Source organism: Acanthochromis polyacanthus, chromosome 16 (assembly GCF_021347895.1).
Source record: "Acanthochromis polyacanthus isolate Apoly-LR-REF ecotype Palm Island chromosome 16, KAUST_Apoly_ChrSc, whole genome shotgun sequence".
Classification (NCBI taxonomy): domain Eukaryota; kingdom Metazoa; phylum Chordata; class Actinopteri; family Pomacentridae; genus Acanthochromis; species Acanthochromis polyacanthus.
Window position 1 is genome coordinate 8,407,283 of NC_067128.1, and position 18,340 is coordinate 8,425,622.

The 18,340-nt window shown below is 39.3% G+C and overlaps 2 protein-coding genes across 3 annotated transcripts; one reads left to right on the forward strand and one right to left on the reverse strand.

Annotated features, from left to right (window-relative positions):
* Positions 1 to 422: 422 nt before the first annotated feature.
* Positions 423 to 7,007, forward strand: efhc1 (EF-hand domain (C-terminal) containing 1). Of its 2 annotated transcripts, none has more exons than XM_051936651.1 (10): positions 423 to 628; positions 2,983 to 3,204; positions 3,303 to 3,590; positions 3,690 to 3,839; positions 5,025 to 5,205; positions 5,521 to 5,744; positions 5,851 to 5,991; positions 6,181 to 6,394; positions 6,609 to 6,816; positions 6,902 to 7,007. In XM_051936651.1, exons 1-10 carry the CDS (start codon positions 563 to 565, stop codon positions 6,930 to 6,932), a joined length of 1,725 nt encoding a protein of 574 aa, XP_051792611.1. In that variant the 5' UTR covers positions 423 to 562; the 3' UTR covers positions 6,933 to 7,007. The 2 variants fall into 2 exon arrangements, with proteins under 2 accessions (XP_051792611.1, XP_022045091.2); XM_022189399.2 differs by having other exon boundaries at positions 6,609 to 6,761.
* A 534-nt stretch (positions 7,008 to 7,541) lies between these two features.
* Positions 7,542 to 18,305, reverse strand: tram2 (translocation associated membrane protein 2). The gene is made up of 11 exons (XM_022189401.2): positions 17,993 to 18,305; positions 15,282 to 15,345; positions 14,924 to 15,033; positions 12,639 to 12,755; positions 12,187 to 12,245; positions 11,285 to 11,369; positions 11,053 to 11,123; positions 10,455 to 10,559; positions 10,134 to 10,277; positions 8,448 to 8,605; positions 7,542 to 8,262 (listed from the first exon to the last, which is right to left on the reverse strand). The coding sequence occupies exons 1-11, from the start codon at positions 18,110 to 18,112 to the stop codon at positions 8,186 to 8,188; spliced, it is 1,110 nt and encodes a 369-aa protein (XP_022045093.1). The 5' UTR covers positions 18,113 to 18,305; the 3' UTR covers positions 7,542 to 8,185.
* Positions 18,306 to 18,340: the final 35 nt, after the last annotated feature.

Genomic DNA, 18,340 nt, shown 5'->3' on the forward strand with positions numbered 1-18,340 from the left:
ATATTGATGATGGAAGTTTGGCAGAGTCAACAGGTAGGCCCTGGTACTATGTATGACTATGAAGATTTATTGGCATTGCGCGCCCCCTGCTGGTACAGGTACGGTTTTAAAATTTGTACAAAGTAAACTAATAATTTTTTTTTTTTAAAGTCAGTAAAATGCTATAATAATATTTTACTGAAAATACAGTTAATTATAGTTATAGAAAGAGCCTTTTCAATGTAACTAGACTATCTGGAATGATTTTAGACTACAAAATACCACAGAGCTATTTTTTTAAAGATATTTCATTTTTCATTTTCCACTATCGCTGTCAATGTCTTAATAAGACATTGCATTATTTCCTAGAATTTTGTAGTTGTTTTCTCAAATATTTGTTTATTTTGTAAACAATGTCTTGTAAACAAAGCGTTGCTGTCCTGCGGTTTCCATGGAAACCATAAACTTTCTGTTGAGCCGTGTTAAACATCAACAAAACCTGAAGGTAAAGCCGCTAAAAACTAAACTATCTGTCTTAATATCTCATACAGCCGACGAAATAGAAAGTAATTCATGACTGGAAATGTCTTGGAACTTGAACAACCACGGCTTGCCGTTTTTACCGGGATATACATTTCGGGATGTGACAGTAAGTTACAGTTTAAACTACTTGGAAATGTTTTAAAATGTAACGCAAGGCATTAATGTACATATTTCACCGACGTTAGTTGTTATTTGTTGGAAAATGTATTGTTTTTTGGTAATGAAAATGTCACTCGTGCATTCCTTCAGTCGTCAAGTGAAATCAGGTGGACGTTTAGACGGTACTTTTCAGGTCTGGTCAACGATGCTGTTAGCTAGCTAAAGCTAACTAATGCTAGCTAGGTGAATGCAGTGTTGTTGAATCCCTTTAGAATACGTTGTCTATTAGTTGGTTATATCTCATCAGAAGCTTTGCTTGGCTTTTAACACACTGGGGGGTCCAGCCCAGCAGTTTATAGATTTTAACCTCATAACTGCACCATACCAAGTTATTTCAGAGTAAAATCAATATAAAATAATATTGAGAACATTTAAAAGAAAGCTTTCAATAGTATGTCAGCGTTTTTATTTATAATATATATACAGGGTGGGGAAGCAAAAATGTCCTGTCAGGTAAAAACAACTACAAATGGGTATAACGTTTTCATTCTGTGGAATTTTGAACTGATTTCTTGAAGAACACAAATTTAAAGCTTTCAGAACATGTTTATTCAATATGTCCTCCAGCCATGATAAAGGCCTCGATACAGCCTCTGAAAGAGGCACAGGCCCTCCTGATATCCTCCTTGGGGTAGGCCTCCCATTCCCTGGAGAATGCAGCCTTAAGTAAATCCATATTGTCATGAGGGGTGGCATTAGTCCTCAAATCAATGGCGACCCATCAGAAAAAATTCAGGGGGTTTTAGATCAGGTGAGCTCGGGGGCCAAATGCCTTTCTGCCAGAAGTTCGCCATATTCTACACACAGAACTTTTGGACCTTGATTGATGTGTGAGCCGGAGCCCCATCTTGCTGCCACACATAGTTGTTGTCAGGGTAGGTGGCCTTCAGCCAGGGCAAAATGGTGTATCTCAGAACTTTGTAGTACACATCAGCTCCAATTTTCTGATCTGGCTTGAAGAAATAGGGGGGCATCTTATTGCCACCTGAGCCCAAGACTCCCAGGACCATCTGGAGATCTCTTGGTGCCCAAACTGGTCCTCTCACTGATGCCAACAATCTTGGCAATGTCCTTCTGAGGGGTTTGGGCATCCAGGAGATCACAAACCGTGTTGCGTTTTGCTTGTTGCTTGCTCACTTCACAATGCACCAAGCTCTGACAAATACTAAAAAGATTGGTTAAAGGTAAGGAACTTTGATTTCAATTTTTGTTTTGATTACCCTCACCATTTGGGCAGGACATTCAAATTTGTCAGTAGGACATTTTTGCTTCCCCACCCTGTATTATACATTGTATTTCTTCTAGAAGTAGAAAATGACTATCTGTGCACTGTGCATTGTGTGCTGCTCTTTTTCTTACTTTTTTTTGTATTTGCTGCTGTAACATTGAAAATTTCCCCTCTGTCTGTCTGTCTTTTTGTGTTAACTACATCATGCTATTTTTTTAGGCGCTAACACATGGTCAAAATGGCAAGAATAAATCTGGGGCTATTTTATTTTTTTATTATTGTTCTTATGCTGTTTAACCCTTTAAGCTTCAGTCAATTCCAGCCGTTTTCAGTACACAAAATCGCTAATATTCTATTTTTAAATAAAAAAAAATTACGAAAAATACGGGGAATATTGGACGCGCATCAGGAGGTGCATTTCCTTGAAAACGACCGATTCGGGGATTTTATACCGACTTCAGGACATGTTTTGGACAAAATAGTTTACTGGCTTGTGTCATCTGGATGTAAAAGGTTGGATTATGGCCGTTTTTTGTGGAATCTTTTTTTTGTGTGTGTAATAATAAACCCGGAAATGTGAGTCGCGCTGTGTGCGTTGAAGCCGTGTATAGAGAACGGATGGATGAATATTCGTTTTTGTCGGACAAATGTGTTTTTCTCACCCGCTGTGGTAATCGCATCTGAAAGTGGTTTATACCGGCGGATTCATGAGAATCTAAGCTTTCCATCGGCGTATAGTGTTTGTATAATCGCGTTTGCACCCGTCGGACATTCTTGAAATTCCTATGCAAATTAGTAGGTGTACCGCCGGCGGTACACTGAAGCTTAAAACAAAAACAAACAAACTAAAAAATCATTGGATGTGGTGCTGTTCAGAAAACATTCAGGGCCATTTCTGCAGACACCCAGGTCTAATGATGCCATTGTATCTCACACCACTTCCTCCTTAACAGATGGCTGGCATAGTAATTGGCCTTGCAGTGCATGCCCATCACATGTTTCGTGTTTTTACATTTATAATGTTGTTGTAATTAACCTGAGCTAATTTATTCCCTCCTGATCTTCACCTGCAGAAATCATCCTTCAATCGGCGTCAGACTCTGGGCTTTAAGAATGGCTTCAGGGTCCCTCATCGCCCCACTGTGGGCATTGGCCACGATCCTCTTGTATCAGAGAAATTAACTCAACAGGAGCTCAGTGAATTGTGCTGTGAGACGCCAGGCATGACTTATGGCTCCTGTCCCCAGACAGCATGTGAAGACTTCATCCCAGCTTATGTGGCCTTTGACAAAAAGGTCTGGTAACACATAGAAATGAATCACTGTCAATGAAGATGAATCATTTCCAGTTAACTCCTTGTCTGTTTGATACTCACCATCTGGTTGTCTTGTAGGTGCTGTGCTATCATGCATACTTTGTGGAGGACTTCCTGGATTCCCCTGAAGAGCAGTACTGTGTGCGTCCTGTTGTCATTTACTACTACCTTGAAGATGACAGCATGTGCATCTTTGAGCCCACGGTGCAGAACTCTGGGTTAATGCAGGGGAAGAGGCTCAAACGCCAACGTTTGCCCAAGAATGAACATGGAGAGCATTTCCAGTGGAAAGACCTCAACCTCGGTATGGACTTGGAGGTGTACGGGGTCAAGTACCACATCACACACTGTGATGCCTTTACAAAGGTGAAACACTAACCAGAATGGATTCTCTCTCTGTAAATGTATAAGATGGTAGAATCCTGCAAATATACTGTCTGTCTGTGTCTTTGATTCTCCATACAGGAATTCATGGAAAGTGAAGGCATCATTCTGAATGACCCTGAGCCAATGCCAGTGGATCCTTACAGCAAACCTTGCAGTATTTCTGTGCCTCAATACACTACGCCCTCCCCTTATTCCAACATGTATGAGTTTCCCACCATGGATGGCAAGGTAAATAAGAACTCACCTGGATTACACCTGGTTACAAACACTCATGTGGTCGGCTATAAACAGAGAAGGAGGACAACTGTGTCCACACTTCTGGCCAAACAGTAGATTAGTCTATGGCTGAGAAATTTAGCTTTACCAGTGACGCTATTTATTGCAACAAAGAAAACATATGAAAGACAATGAAAGAGCACTATTCATCCCAAAAAACAACTCACATGCTCCACTAATACCCTGACTGCAACTGAGAATCTGAGAGAAGCATGCGTATTAAATCGCAGGTCACTCACTCTAAACTGTCACACCAGATATTAAGTAATACTCCAGTGAAGTCACTCATGAACACAGGCAGCACTACTAGCTATGAACGCTATTCATTGCCCACAGTGGGTTGTTCCTCTGCACTCACAAATTGCACTTCTGGGTTTTTCTCATCCACAAGCCTCACAAGGCCAGGCAGACTAATTAAAGCACACAAATAGTCTAAAATAAAACAAAAAACAAAACTGGCTTTCTTTATCAGTTCCTCTCCCAATCAGAGAGCAGACAGTGTAAAGCCACCAGGTGTCGCTAGTTACATGTAAATTATTTAGATAATAAAAAGTCCCAATAGTTTCCATACACCTGTCACACTGAATACAATTAACAATAGTCTGTATTCTTTTTAGACAACATCTAGAAAAATGAAATGGCCTTTTTTTAACCACCATCAAGGCAGGCACTGGAATCATTCAATGACTTTCTTATTTTTAATCAATTTTATGTTTCTGTTACTGACAAGGGACCCTATTATGACTTTAAGGAGAGAAAAAAACAATTCCATGACTTTAAAGCCATAAAAAAAATCACTTGAAACCTAAAAACAGTCTGGAGTAATAAATTCAAGATGTAATGTTTCGACACGAAGTTCATTTTTGTTGGAGTAAGTGGAGATAGTTGGGTGTGTGTGTGACCGAAAGACAGAAAAGAAGTTCTGTTGAGGCACCGGTTTATGCTCTAAGTTGGCTAATGTCGGTTAACTTCCTCATCCCTACTCAGCTTAAATTTAAATATTGCAAGTATTAAAAACACTTAAATGTGATTTTAAAAACCGATCATTTGATGGTGACAAATACTGTCATCAAGTATTTGTGTTGCGTTTGACTACCAGTTCTGCATCCATGCTGTATTTTCACCCTTTTTGCTCAGGTGCTGTGCTTCTCTGCCCTGTGGGATGACACTGACTCTCTAAACGGGGACACCAGGCGGGTTACCATCACGTATTTCCTGGTGGACAACACAGTGGAGATCAGAGAGGTCGTTGAACCCAACAGTGGCCGGATTCCCTTCCTGATGCGCAGAAAGAAGATCCCAAAAAAGTTCCAGCCAGGTACAATGCTGTGCTGTGTACTTAATTCCTTTGACTCTTTACAGTGCATTGAAGCATGTAGAAGTCAGGTGCTTTCATTACGTGCCTTTGTGATTTAAGTTATGCAGAGAAAGTGCAAAGATTGGCTCTAATTTCCAAAATCGTATCAGAAATAAAAATAGAAAATTGCTCCACATTTTACAATTGGTTCTAGTATTTTTTCAACCACTTAATGTAAACACAATCTAGTAAATGGCAATAAATACTGCGGTACAGCGACCATATTTTCTTATGTATTTGTATATGCTACATCATTGTACTCCTATTTCTTTCCAGTGCCTTTTCCCAGCTGTGTGATGGAGATCTCAGATAAAGAAGTGGGTCAATATTACTCGCCCAAAGACTTTCAGTTAGGTCAAACGATTAAGATACTGGGCCGTTGCTTTCTGCTGTGTGACTGTGATCGCTTCACTAAAGAGTATTACCAGAGGAACCACCCTGACATGGAGATGACACCAACGGAGGTACCAAAGAAGGTTGACAAACCGCAAGAGAAAAGGGTGAGAGACTGAACATTATGTTATTCTGTCTGTCGTTTTCCTCCACAAAAATTAAATCTATTTTTTGAGGATGATCTCTTACCCTCCATGTTTTCCGTCTTTACAGGAAATTCCTACCTATAATGGTTTTGGTTCTCTTGAAGACTCTCTGCAGAATTGCTTGTCTTTGATTCCTAAGCCTCCCAAAATGAAGTTCTTGAAGATGCTGGAGAACGATGGAAAAGTGTTGCAATACAGTGCCAGGCTGGTGAGACAACATTTGACAGTGTTTTGTGCTGCCTGTTTAATAAAATGCACAGTATGTTGACAAGCCTATTTAAGCCACTTCACCAATCAATCAAATTTTATTCAATTAGAAGTTAGGAACCAGCTGAAGCTATAGACAAAACGTGATTTTTTCCCCCCTTGTGTACGCCTGTCCTGTGTTACTTCCCAGGACTCTCAGTATCCTCAAGATGAAGTCCGACGCTTCATACTGTGCTACCACTTGTCCAACGATATGATCAGTATTTATGAAAAGAACACCCGCAACTCTGGTATCATAGGTGGAAAGTTCTTGAAAATGACCCGCATCCCCAAGCCGGGCTCTACTGTGGAAAATCCTGAGTTTTATTCACCTGCAGACTTTGCTATTGGAGCCACTGTGGAAGGTAGTTTTCTCAGTTTAACAGCCTGTGTAACTGCGGTATTATGCGTTGACCTTTCTCATGTATCTACAGTGCTGTACATGTATTCCTGGACACACAATGAGCTGTATTTGACATCACAGTAACTTACACCCAAGTTGAACTTCATTTACCATGAGGCAGAGGAATATCAAGACATGAAAGCTCAACTAACTGTACCTTTTCCTCTCTTCTTTAGTGTTTAGTCACCGCTTTGTGTTGACTGACGCTGACCGCTATGTGCTCACATACCTGGAGTCCATCTCAAGCCAGATTCCTTCTCATACGCTGGATTCTGTGCGACAGAAGCTGGGTGTGGGGATCTCCCACAACCAGCCAGTTGACCAAAACGGTAAAAGTTCAGCAAAACCCCTCAGTTATCGTCTGTCAGTGACACCTTTCTTCCAGTAGGTGTCACTTTTTACAAACATTTTGACGTTTATGAATGCAAAACGGTAAACATCTACACCTTTGTGCTCGTTTCTTTGTCAGGAGAAGCTGCAGAACTGTCTTCGTGATGTGAAGGAAATCCTCCAAGTGTGTGAATCTAAACCTCTGCAAAATGTCTCTGAACATAATAAACTCTGGAATTCCTGCAGTTAAAGCATTTGTGGTGATATTGGACAACTTCTAGCAAATTAGAAAACACAACTACCCTTTTCTGTGGGTGTGCTGTGTCGACATACCCTTTTCTTGTATATATGCCAAGGATCTGTCTATGGCTAAAACTGTGCGTTAAAAAGGGGAAATCACACCAAGACACTTTTTAAACAAACTAGCTTTTGTTGGATTTCTGCTCAATTGCATTTGAAATTGCTACAGTAGTCTATTCTACATAGATTTGTCTCTGTTTACAGACTGGCAGTGGAAGCATGTCTGGATATATAACAGTTTGAAAACTCTTGTGTCCAAGAACTGAAATCGTTGCCTGGTTTAACAAAAAAGCAAAACAAGTAGATAAAGAGAGGCAGCTCAGTGATGTAGATCTTAACACTGTTGCCTCACATCTGCTGGCTCTTAATAAGCCGTAGGTGTGAGCGGCCATGGTGGTCTATCTGTGTGTTACTGGATGGTAAAGGGATGGAATGAAGTAGGAAAACACCTCAGTTACAAGAGATAATTCTACAACTCATTTCAGAAAATTGCATTATTTAATAAAGTAATTAACAAAAACAAAGGGGGAAAAAAAAAACATGGAATGGCATGCGGTAATATCCAACATACATACTTGGTGCATATCTGTTAAGTGACCAGTGACAAATGTACAATTTTAGACAGTAAGCTCATATCATACCATGTCATCAGTAACGCTTTTCTGCTCCAATGGACCAGAAGAGAAAACAAGCAAAGCTGGCTCAATGGCAAGAGCTGCAATATCTAACAACACTACAACCAATACAGTACTTATGTATGAGGATATGCATCAACACATTCAACATGGACACGCACAATTAACATGTGCCGCGCACTGCGTTCAATTTACGTTTTAATCACTGCATACAATGGTGTGCCTTAGGGTGGAATAGCAGGCTGTGTGGAAGTATAAAAAAATACTGATATGATGAGAAGAGTAAATGTCTGTCGGGCTCAAGGGATTTCCTTGGATTTCATTTTCCAGCATTCAAGCCTAAGTCTGTAGCGACCGAGTCCCTGTAACATCTCAGGACATACTCGGCCAGAAGCGTGGTGGCCAAGCGGGCGCCAGCTTCACTGTTGTGCTGATGAGAAACCTTAGCCAGGGCTAAGGCCACCGTTCAGGCCAGTCAGTGTGTTATCTTAAGGGGATTTGAGTTTTTTTGTCCGAGGAGAGGCTCCGTTCTCGGCTTTAAGAACTCCGTTTTCATGGTGGCCAACTGGCAGGGAGAGAGAAGGAAGACGTCACAATCTACCCTAACGCAGCACATGAATAAATCAAAATGTGTGTCTCAGTAAACACATCACGCTACTTGTAAACACATGTTTCCTACTACTTGTGTAACTATTTAATAGATGGCATCAATGAATTATGAAACCGGTTCAGGCGGGTGTTCAAACTCACGTGAGTCTCTCTTTAATGGCCGTAGGGGTTGTTTTGCGGCAGCCTTCTTGCGAACAGCCTGTTCATGTCTGAACTCCCTCCAGCGTCTCAGCTGGAAGCGGATGAACTTCCAGAGTAGCCAAGATTGGGTCAAACATACCAGCAGTAGAACAGTCATCCTGATGAGGCCCAAGAAAGGCAAGAGGATTAGTGGCATTGTGTGTTTTGGAAAACAGGCCTGACATTATGTGCCAAATTACAAAAACTGAAAAAAATACTTTGTGTCCTTGTTGAAGGGGTTTAAATGAGGTCTGAAGGATGTTTATAATTTCCTAACAGTTTATTTAGCTCTAATTGTGCCCATCTGGAACCACTTTTACTGTGTTGAAGATATGCCATCTCTGGTCGCCTCATCTGAGTTGATGCTGCTACTCTCACAAATCACTGAAATTAGGATTCTGAATTGTCACGTTGCAGTTGTGACTACTTGAGTCCCACTTGACCCACTGAACCTCAAAACCTGCTAGCTGTTAGAAAGGTGCTTTATGTTTAAAAAAATATATATATATATAAATTATACTATTTTACAGAAAGTGTAAAAACAAAAACAATCACCCGATTTTGAAAATTTGGTCCTTTAACTAAACATGTACGATGCCCATTTCTGTTGACCAAATCTAGTCTTAAATTATTTGTTCTTTCATCAAAATCACTATATTCTACATGCCTCATTTAAAATTCTGCAGACCATTGGCTATAACCAGAAAGAACAAACCATTCTGAGACCCCCAGTGTATCCAAATAGCCACGAGTTACTCAGCTGTGACCAGCAGTCACGTAACAAAAAGTCTGGCATGTTTCAGGTAAACTGAATGTAACTTTCGCTTTTTACAATTTTGGTGTTTGTTGGACGACACAGAAGACATTTTTGAGTTCACTCTACCTTAAGCCATGGTTGTGACGTTTCCATAGCGGGACAGGACTTTGTAATACAGTGAAAAATGACAATCACAAAAAAATCACAAAAATTCTGGGACTTTTCGGCTGAACTGCAGGCTGTGTTTACATATAATGAGGGAGTCGATATCCATACTGTTGCTAACACTGGTGGACACTTGGGAAAGTGTTGTACATGCCAATTCTATTTAGTTTTACCCAATTTTTGTAAAAGTTATCAAAGAAATTCTTACAACTATGTCTTACTGCGCAAAAGACATTTTTTTTGTTCCTTCTGCTTCTAGCCATGGTTGTCTTGTTTCCATAGAGATGCAAACTCTATACTGCAGTATGAAACGAACCTACAGTAAGTTAATTGTTTTATGGCACTTATCCAGGTTGTTTTCTCCTGACTAGATCCTTGCTTGTGTTGTCGCTTGTCACATGTATGTCTGCTAAATGAAATAGCAGAATTGTAAAAATGTAACCAGAGGAATAACTGGGAGAAGCTACTTTTGGTGCACAGGGTTGATCATTTTGAGTGTTTTTACTAAAAGTGTCTCAACTCCTTACAGGCTACATTCACAGTGAATTTATGAAGAGCAACTATAAAATGTGCAAAAACGTCAACGCTTTTTATAGGCACAAAGTGTAATTAGGTGGTGCAGTAGCTGTGAATGAGAACAGCAGCGTCAGAAGATGAATCATTACACAGATGCTGGACATTGGTCGTGCTTCTCATCATTACTGAAAGACCAAGTAGAACCTCACCTTATCAGTACAGTGTTGAAGTTCCCCATCTCCAAGTCCAGCCCCTGATTCTCAGCACGAGCCAAACCGAAGCCCACAGCCAAGAACATCAGGGTCAGCGTAGCCATCCGTGTAAACACAAAGCTGACCGCCCACAGATCAAACCTGACACGCAACACACAGCGGGTAAACAAAGAGGCGATCAGCTCCAAACAGGGCAATGCTGCAATGTGGGTAAATCTGTCAGTCGCAGCAAGAAAAATATTCCGAGGTTTATTGTCAAAAGTGGCTTCATTCAGGGATACTGTCATGGAAGTGTTTTGGAAAGATGAGATCACTTACATTTTCTGATGGTTCTCATCAGTGAAGTACAAGAGTCTGGCTATGTGGAAGCCCAGTTCTGACACATACTGAAGGAAGAAAAGCACCAGACCGACTCGGCTCAAACTACACAGGAAAATAAAAAAAAAGAGAGAATGAGCACTTCTCTTCACAAGCCTTTGTATTTACAGCGCCCTCCATAATTACTGGCACCCCTGGTTAAGATGTGTTGAAAGCCTTAAAATAAATAAAATTTTTGTTGCAGAAGAATACTCTCACACTGAAAATTGTAGAAAAATGTATTATAGGAGGAGATTAGGTGCTGCTTTGTTGGCAAAAGGGGGTTGTACAAAGTATTAAAATCAGGGGTGCTAATAATTGTGGCACACATGATTTGATGTAAAAGAATTATTTCTGAATGTGTGATTCTTTCCCCACTGAATAAATGCACTTTAATTAAAGGTTGGATTTTCCTCTTTTTTTTGTCATTGTGGTCTTATATTATTTAGAAAAAAAACTGAATTTATTCGAAGCTAAAGAACGCATCTTAACCAGGGGTGCCAATAATTATCGAGGGCGCTGTAAATGGTATCAAAAGGTCACTCTGCTGGAAGCTTACTTTAACAAATAGGCTGCAGCGATGTGCAGAAGATACAGGCAGATGTACTGGAGCTGTCGAGAAATCTCCTCCTGAAAAACAAGCAGCCTTTATTCGCAAAGGTTTGGAAATCTTGAAGCTTTCTCGCTTCTGTCCGATGCACATGCAGAATAAATGCAACCCTTCCAGCACATTAATACAAACAGAGCTTATCTAGTCGCACTCCTCCCGTTCCCAGGGCCTCCCTACTGACCTTGCGTACTTTCTGGAAGTAGAGCTCTGGCAAGGCATGTAGCCAGTAGGCCAGCTGAGTGAGGTAGAAAAACTTCACCTGAAACCTAGAACAGAAAGCAAGACAGAGACAGGAGGAGTAACAAGAGGTAAGTCAGAACAATGTACATGCTGCTACAGATTTATATTTATATCTTGGTTGTATTTTATACATGAAACCTGTAGACAATATCAAGTTACCAGGTCTCTCCAGCAAAATGTAGCTGTGTTAATCAGTGGTACGTACGTTTTACTTGATCCCCACAGCTCGAAAAGGAAACATGAGAGTCTCTGAATTTACATTAATGTCTGTTACGAAAGTTTAATCAGAGTATAAGCTCCTCAAAGTGATGTTTGGTTGGTTTTTGGAGTGCATGTAAAGTTTCTGGAAATGCTGATAAGCTGTAAGCTACGGTGGGAAAACCGAGACTGAATTACTAAAACAATAGCAGGCGACCACTGACGGTGTCTGTAACAGTCAGTTTGTAGTTTTTTGACTTAAACACAATGTGAAGATAAACATAATATTGGCACCATCTCAAAAAAAATGTCTATTTGTCATGTTAAGCTCAATGTCAACAGTAAAAGAGGCCTGGAAAAAGTAACACTGATGTTGATATTTGACCATTTCTGAGCAAAAATGTCTCTCTTTTAAGTACTTGCTACTTTCTTTGTCTTCTGTGCTAGTAAAAAAAAACACATTTGAGTTTTAGACTCGACAAGAACTGACAGTCAGCTATGTAAACTGATGCTTTGGATATGAAAAATCATAAGGAGCATTTTAACTATTATTATTACATGTTTTGAACAATTAATCCAAAAAGAATGTGCAGATTAATCAGTAATGGCAATATTTGTTACTAATACACAGACATGATTATATACCTGAGATGTACATGGGGATAGTTCTCCCAAAGGCTGCTGGGATGCAGGAGATATCCTTCCTGTTTGAAGAAAATAGACACAAGAAAGCTTTGGTATTCATCAGTTGTGCATGTGTGTCCTACATTTTAAAAAAATAGACAAAACATGTCCCTAAGCAGAAGCAGAATCAGAAATACGTGATTGAGTCCTGAGGGGAAATTGTTACAATTGCTCCCATTCAAAGTCTTAGAAATATAAGCAGTGCAAAAAACACATAAGCAGAAAAAGTTTAAGAACAAAATGTAAAATGTGCATTTTGCTGAGAAAAGAAAAATGTAAGTATGTAGTGTAATAAATAGTAATGGAGTCATATCTGTGTTATTGTACATTACTGAGTGTTGACTTTAGAAGCAAAGTGCAGTCAATCAGGAGGTTGTCATGTGAATGCAGTATCACAGTCAGATCTCACTCACTGTTATGAGGATGTAGAAACTCCACACACTGGACACCAAGTGGAAAACACACAGTTGACCCGACTCGTTGAACTTGGTGTTCTTGCTCTTTGAGAGGTGAAGACGTCGGTTCACTTTCTGCAACAATAGAACACATCATGTGATCACACCTGGCTGGAGTCATAATGGATGACATGTTTGCTCTGTCATTGTCACGCACAAGGAAGTGTCACCGTGACACAAATAAGTAAGACAACAAAAGACAGAAGATACTATTTATGGCGGCTGCTGCTGCTGCTAAAAAGCCTCCTATGAAGAAGTATTTCTTTCAGGACGCTTTGGAAACCGTGGTGATGGGGCTAAAATAAAATCTCATGCCTCCTCACTGGCCTATTTCTAAACAATGACACAGGTCAATATGGGATATATCTTGTGTATATTTTTATTAAAAGTAAAAAAAAATAGATTTTTATGTTCACTTTGATCATGTCTTTACAAATTCCAGAATTATTTACTATGGAAACAATCACTTATTGACATAAAAAATGATTGGATATCACTAAAACGTCAACTAAAAAAATGTTCAAATTTAATAACAACCACTTTCTAATTAGCTTATTCAAAAATTTTGATTGTGCTATTTTTATAGGTTGAAATAATCATGACAGATATTTCTTTTTTGGCAATATATCACAATTTACATGGAAAACAACAAATTTGGTGTCTGAAAAATCACTATCAACTAAGTTTCCCGTTACAAAAACACCTCTCAAGGAAGTGTGTTAATTCCAGATCACATGACCTGCTCCACATGATGTTATTTCCTCCTAAAGAAAAGACTGGAAAGACTCCAAGGCTTTCTGAGTTATTTAGTATAAAGTAGTGTGTGAGTCAAGTGTGGATTTATGGCATGTTAACAGGTTTACTACAATAATCTTTATAAATAACTTTCAATTTCAATTGTACTCAATTGTATATATAATATTTAGAAGAATCTTTCTATAAAAATGCCATGTGGTGTTTGGTTATAGGCGGCCATGTTGATTTTAGGCCTGAAAACAGCAGAAATGTCAACTATGATACAAAAAGTCCCACAATTCTATACTGCCCCACACGCTTTCTCATACTTATAGATGGATCGAATGGTAGAGTCTCTTTCTGATTTCACGACTCTACGCACCAACGGTTTGTGTCTGTTTGTAGATAGATTATTCAAAGCGGTACTTAAAACAATCAGCATCATGTTTTTTTAAAGCGCTTTCAGATGCAAAGACCATGAAGTGGAACATCTCACATCCTGGTTTCAGAAAACAGTGCGTGTCTTCTTCGTTATATTAACCCTCTGAACGCCATGAATCTATTTTTCAGATAGGAAATACATATGCAAACAAATTAAAAATCTAAGTAGTTAAATATCTATACAATACATAGTTCCCAAATAAGAATCGTACATGTTGACTCTGGGGGTTTTAAATGTTTTTGCAAAATAAAATAAGTCATCAAAGAAACGTCAATTATTTCTTTTTTGTTATTTATGCATCATAACTGTGTTATGCTGTATAAAAGACATTTTTGGGTTATCTCTACTTCTAACAATGGTTGTGCTGGACTCTGTACTGCAGTGAGAAATGAGCCATCACACATTAAAAAAAAGCTTTTTCGGCTGAACTGCAGGCTGTGTTTACACGCTGAAAAAGAAATGTATGATGACTTTGTGAGCTCATAGAAGTTAAAAATGTGACAGGAGCAAAAAACGCCTAAAAGCTGCTTGGGGCTCAGAGAGTTAACGGCACATTTATACTTTATGCTTCACTTTTTGAACAGTCAACAGGCTATGAGGTTTTCAATATTTAAAGTACTAGGATTAGTAGTACAAACCGGTTATCAAGACTACACTGACAGCAAAAAATATCAATTATTTCTGAATCATTTCCAGTTTCCTGGGGGGAAAAATGTAATTGACAGAGGAAATCGAGTGCAAAACAGATACACTTGTTTTTATTTATAGCAAATGAATTGCTCCATAACTTGGATTTCTTTTGAAGGCAGTGCACAGTAGATCAACTTAACATGCACACTAGAGAATATTTCCAATAACAAATCAGGAGTGCATGAATATTTACGTGCATTTAAATGGAGCAGCTCTTTCATCCTAGATTGCTTTGAATTACACACACTTTCCAGGAGTATTTAAGAAATTACAGGCCTATAAAAAAAGGCTTTCAATCATACACTTACATACTAATTTGCCTTTATTTATAGTGAGTGTGTTTCTAAAAGGTTCCCTGCTGTGATAAGATGCTTACGTCCAGTAGATACTCCTGCACCACCGCATGCAGGATGATGGCGATGAAGAAGTAGAACAGGATGGTGGCGCAGTCCTTCCATCCGTAGTGGTACAACGTCACCTCTCCGTCTGAGCACACACAGGAGGGGCGACACACAAAGCATGTTTGTAATCAGAGGCGTGTTAAAAATCCTGGAGCAACGTAAACTGTTGTTATATTCACAAAGCAGTAACAGTAACAGAGTGACGCAATGTGCAGGAACAGAGACAAGCAGAACTGAAACTGTGAAATGAGTCACAAGCCAGTATGTTGCTACAGCGAATTAAGATAAGTCTTCAGCAGTCAGAATCAGAATTTAACGATGATTTCTGCATACCTGGTAATAGTGTGGTGACATTGTACTGAGGCTGAATGAACAGTATGGCCGTCTTCGCGGTCGCCTGCAAATTAGACAATTTCAGATTAGCAACACAGTTCAGGGATGCCGTCTGAGCGCATCCTCAAAAAGCTGGAGGATCAAATAGCATCAGGTTCGAAAGTAAAAACAACTGAGTTACTAAAGGTGTGCTGCTGAAAAATCTATCTGGCATGACTTGGCATGTTTTTACCCGAGACATGGCTAAGTTTTAACAGAACATCTCAACTAACATGCATGCAGCGTTTCTAAATGTGGCTGGCTCGTCACCTTAACTGCACTGTTGCTTTGCATAGGAAACAGAGGAAAAAAATGCCTTCACTATGCTCAAATTGTGTTTTCAGATAGCTTGGTTTGCCTGATTAACAGTTCTAAACTGAAACATATTAAGCATACATCAAAATGAAAAAATAAAAGGGTGCAAATGTTCATCTTTGAGAAGCTAAAATCAGAAAATGACTTTTTTTTTTTTTGCTTGACACAACATTCAAGCGACTAAAAACACGAATGGCAATCAGGTTTTCACTTTGGTATCATGTCTGTTTGACATCTGAGCATTTTCCATCTTGAAACTGCAGTACACTGAGAAAAGTATCAAAAACACAGTTTCAGACTTCTGGGGTTTCATATGTTACAAACTGAAGGGACAAATCCTGGCAGCTTGCTGGGTGGGACTTTCTGTATCATTGTTCTTACTCAGAATCAGTTTCTGGTTCTAACATGTACAACTCTTTATTAAAGCGCAGATTGAGCATGTGGAGAACAGATTTTTATCATCAAAATAAGGCCTGTATGAATTTTGCAGCTAGGAAAGGCTTGTACAAGAAACATATTTAAGTGTTTTAGACAACGGGGACTCTACGTTTTACATCGAACCCACTGTCCAATACACATCATTGTCATCTTTATTATCCGGTGTCTTGGCTTTTGTTAATTCTAAAGGCTTTTGGAATAACATTAAGAACAAACGGCAGCTTCATGAGATTTCAAAACTGTAATCAGAATATGTCTGTATCTCAAGATTGCATCTGTATTTCCAAACACTTTCTGTGTCTTAATCGCTTTGTTTGTTTTACTTTACTTTCATTTGTTCTCGCATCTTTATAATTTGCTGAATTCTTTGCCAGGTTTTGCTTGAAGTTAACCTCAAGGGATTCCCTGATGAGATCAAACACATAAATGAGATTAAGCAAACAATGAATACAGAAAATTTTCCCAAGTGAGATCTCTTAAGTCAAGTCCCGTCAAGTCAGCTTTATTTATACGGGACGTTTAAAGCAACCGCCAAAGTGCTTTCAAGTATAAGAATAAGACTGAGATGATGAATTAAAGAAACAGGGCTCAAAATTGAGGTTAAGACGCTACAGTGTTGTTTATGATGTAAATTCACTTGTGGAATTTATCATTAGGGATTTAAACACTAGGAAAAATGATATAAAATACAGTTTCATCTGACTGTGATAAATAATAAGGCTTTGAACCTACAGTAATGTTAATTATGGAGATTGGTATGAGAAAAATTAAGCTATGAATGAAATAAAATATACATGGTAAAGCAACAAATCCAAGGATTCCATATGAGGCAGCTCTTTTATTTTTCATTCTGTGTTAGTTCCATTTTTATTGGACCTCTGTTGGTCCCTGGACACCAGTATGGGCACAGATGCAACAAGTGACCTGTCAACAAAATCTGAAATTCATAAGTATATCTGTAGCTCTGCTGTTCCCTCTCTGTTTTTTCCTAAACGAGAAAAATGAAGGAAATCCCCCACTTATTCTCTACTCGCCCAGCTGTGTGATCACAACCAGGGTTCCGGACTGAAAGGTGGCTAAAAATGCCCAGATTTTGGTCTGACAGTGAAATCGAGAAGAAGAAACAGTTAGTGGATGAAACGTGAAATTATTTCAGTCACTGAGTGTGAGCGGTGTCAGGTCAAAGCGGTCTTTAAGAGCAGATGAGGCCACGGCAGCAGCGGCAGCAAAGATTGAGACGTGGCAGAAAACTGATAGCGTCAAGTCAGCCACCAAAAGTCAAAGTACTTCCGCGTGTTTCTTTCAAAATAAGACGAATGCGCGTTATTAATCATACGACGCTTTTAATTCGAAATCAGAAACAAAGTTATACTCCGTTATATTTTGGTTCTCTGTGGTGGATGACAAAATTTGGCACCAAATGTTGCAGAAGATTGTCTTTGCTGGAAACGAGACGCTCTCAAAAGGGTATAAAAAGAGTGAATTTTAGTGGGGAGAAAAGTTACGTGATGTGGCTTTGTATGCTAAGCAGAGGAGTGTTTCAGATGTTGCTCGGTTCAAGAAACTTAACCTTTACGAACAAGACGCCAAAAACTTTAAATTGTGTAAAGCAAAACACGTGTAAAAGTTGCAGTTAAGTGTCCAGCTGTATCTTTGAAGTTCCGTTTAAATTATATGACGGTGTTTTTTAGCGAACAGATCTGCATTCATTGTTCATCAAATATGTAAAGAAAAGCTGCAGCATGAAGCTACTACATCCGCGAAACTGACTACCCTGGCAGACGTCTCAAATGTAGACAAACAAAAGCAGAACTCAGTTCTGTTGGAGCAGATTTTAGTTACATCTCTGACTGTGCTGCAGACTTGCCGTCTTAAAACAGCTGAGAGAGACGAGGGAAGAAAAAGGGGAATCATCTCACCTCAAACATCAATCCAATCAAAATGAAAATCACCAAACTGAACACGATGTCGGCATGGTTTTGAATTAGGAACTCCTGGCTGAAGAAAGGGTAACTCTTGTTTCTTCGGCGAAATGCCATGTCAACTCAGTGGAGTTATGCCCCCGCTATTTTATAAATCTGAATTTTTCTGACTACGAAGTTCAGGAGTTAACTTTCTCAGTGGTCTGCGCATGCGCGTCGTCTTAAAGGGCGAGTGCCGTAAATACCTTCTTTGAGTTTTGAGTTATGCTCAGTCTACCATGAAGCAAAAAAAAAAAACAAAAACGCATTTCTACCTCAAGGTTTACACAGCAGGGCATCTTTTAA

What these genes read in the sequence shown, in the direction of transcription:
- efhc1 (XM_051936651.1), top strand. Translation starts at nt 563, where the DNA reads ATGTCTTGGAACTTGAACAACCACGGCTTGCCGTTTTTACCGGGATAT. An exon ending in ATACATTTCGGGATGTGACA is followed by an intron (nt 629 to 2,982) that starts GTAAGTTACAGT and finishes CTTCACCTGCAG; the next exon opens with AAATCATCCTTCAATCGGCG. An exon ending in TGCAATACAGTGCCAGGCTG is followed by an intron (nt 5,992 to 6,180) that starts GTGAGACAACAT and finishes GTTACTTCCCAG; the next exon opens with GACTCTCAGTATCCTCAAGA.
- tram2 (XM_022189401.2), bottom strand. Translation starts at nt 18,112, where the DNA reads ATGGCATTTCGCCGAAGAAACAAGAGTTACCCTTTCTTCAGCCAGGAG. An exon ending in TGTCACCACACTATTACCAG is followed by an intron (nt 15,034 to 15,281) that starts GTATGCAGAAAT and finishes GTGTGTGCTCAG; the next exon opens with ACGGAGAGGTGACGTTGTAC. An exon ending in GTTTCTACATCCTCATAACA is followed by an intron (nt 12,246 to 12,638) that starts GTGAGTGAGATC and finishes TTCTTCAAACAG; the next exon opens with GAAGGATATCTCCTGCATCC.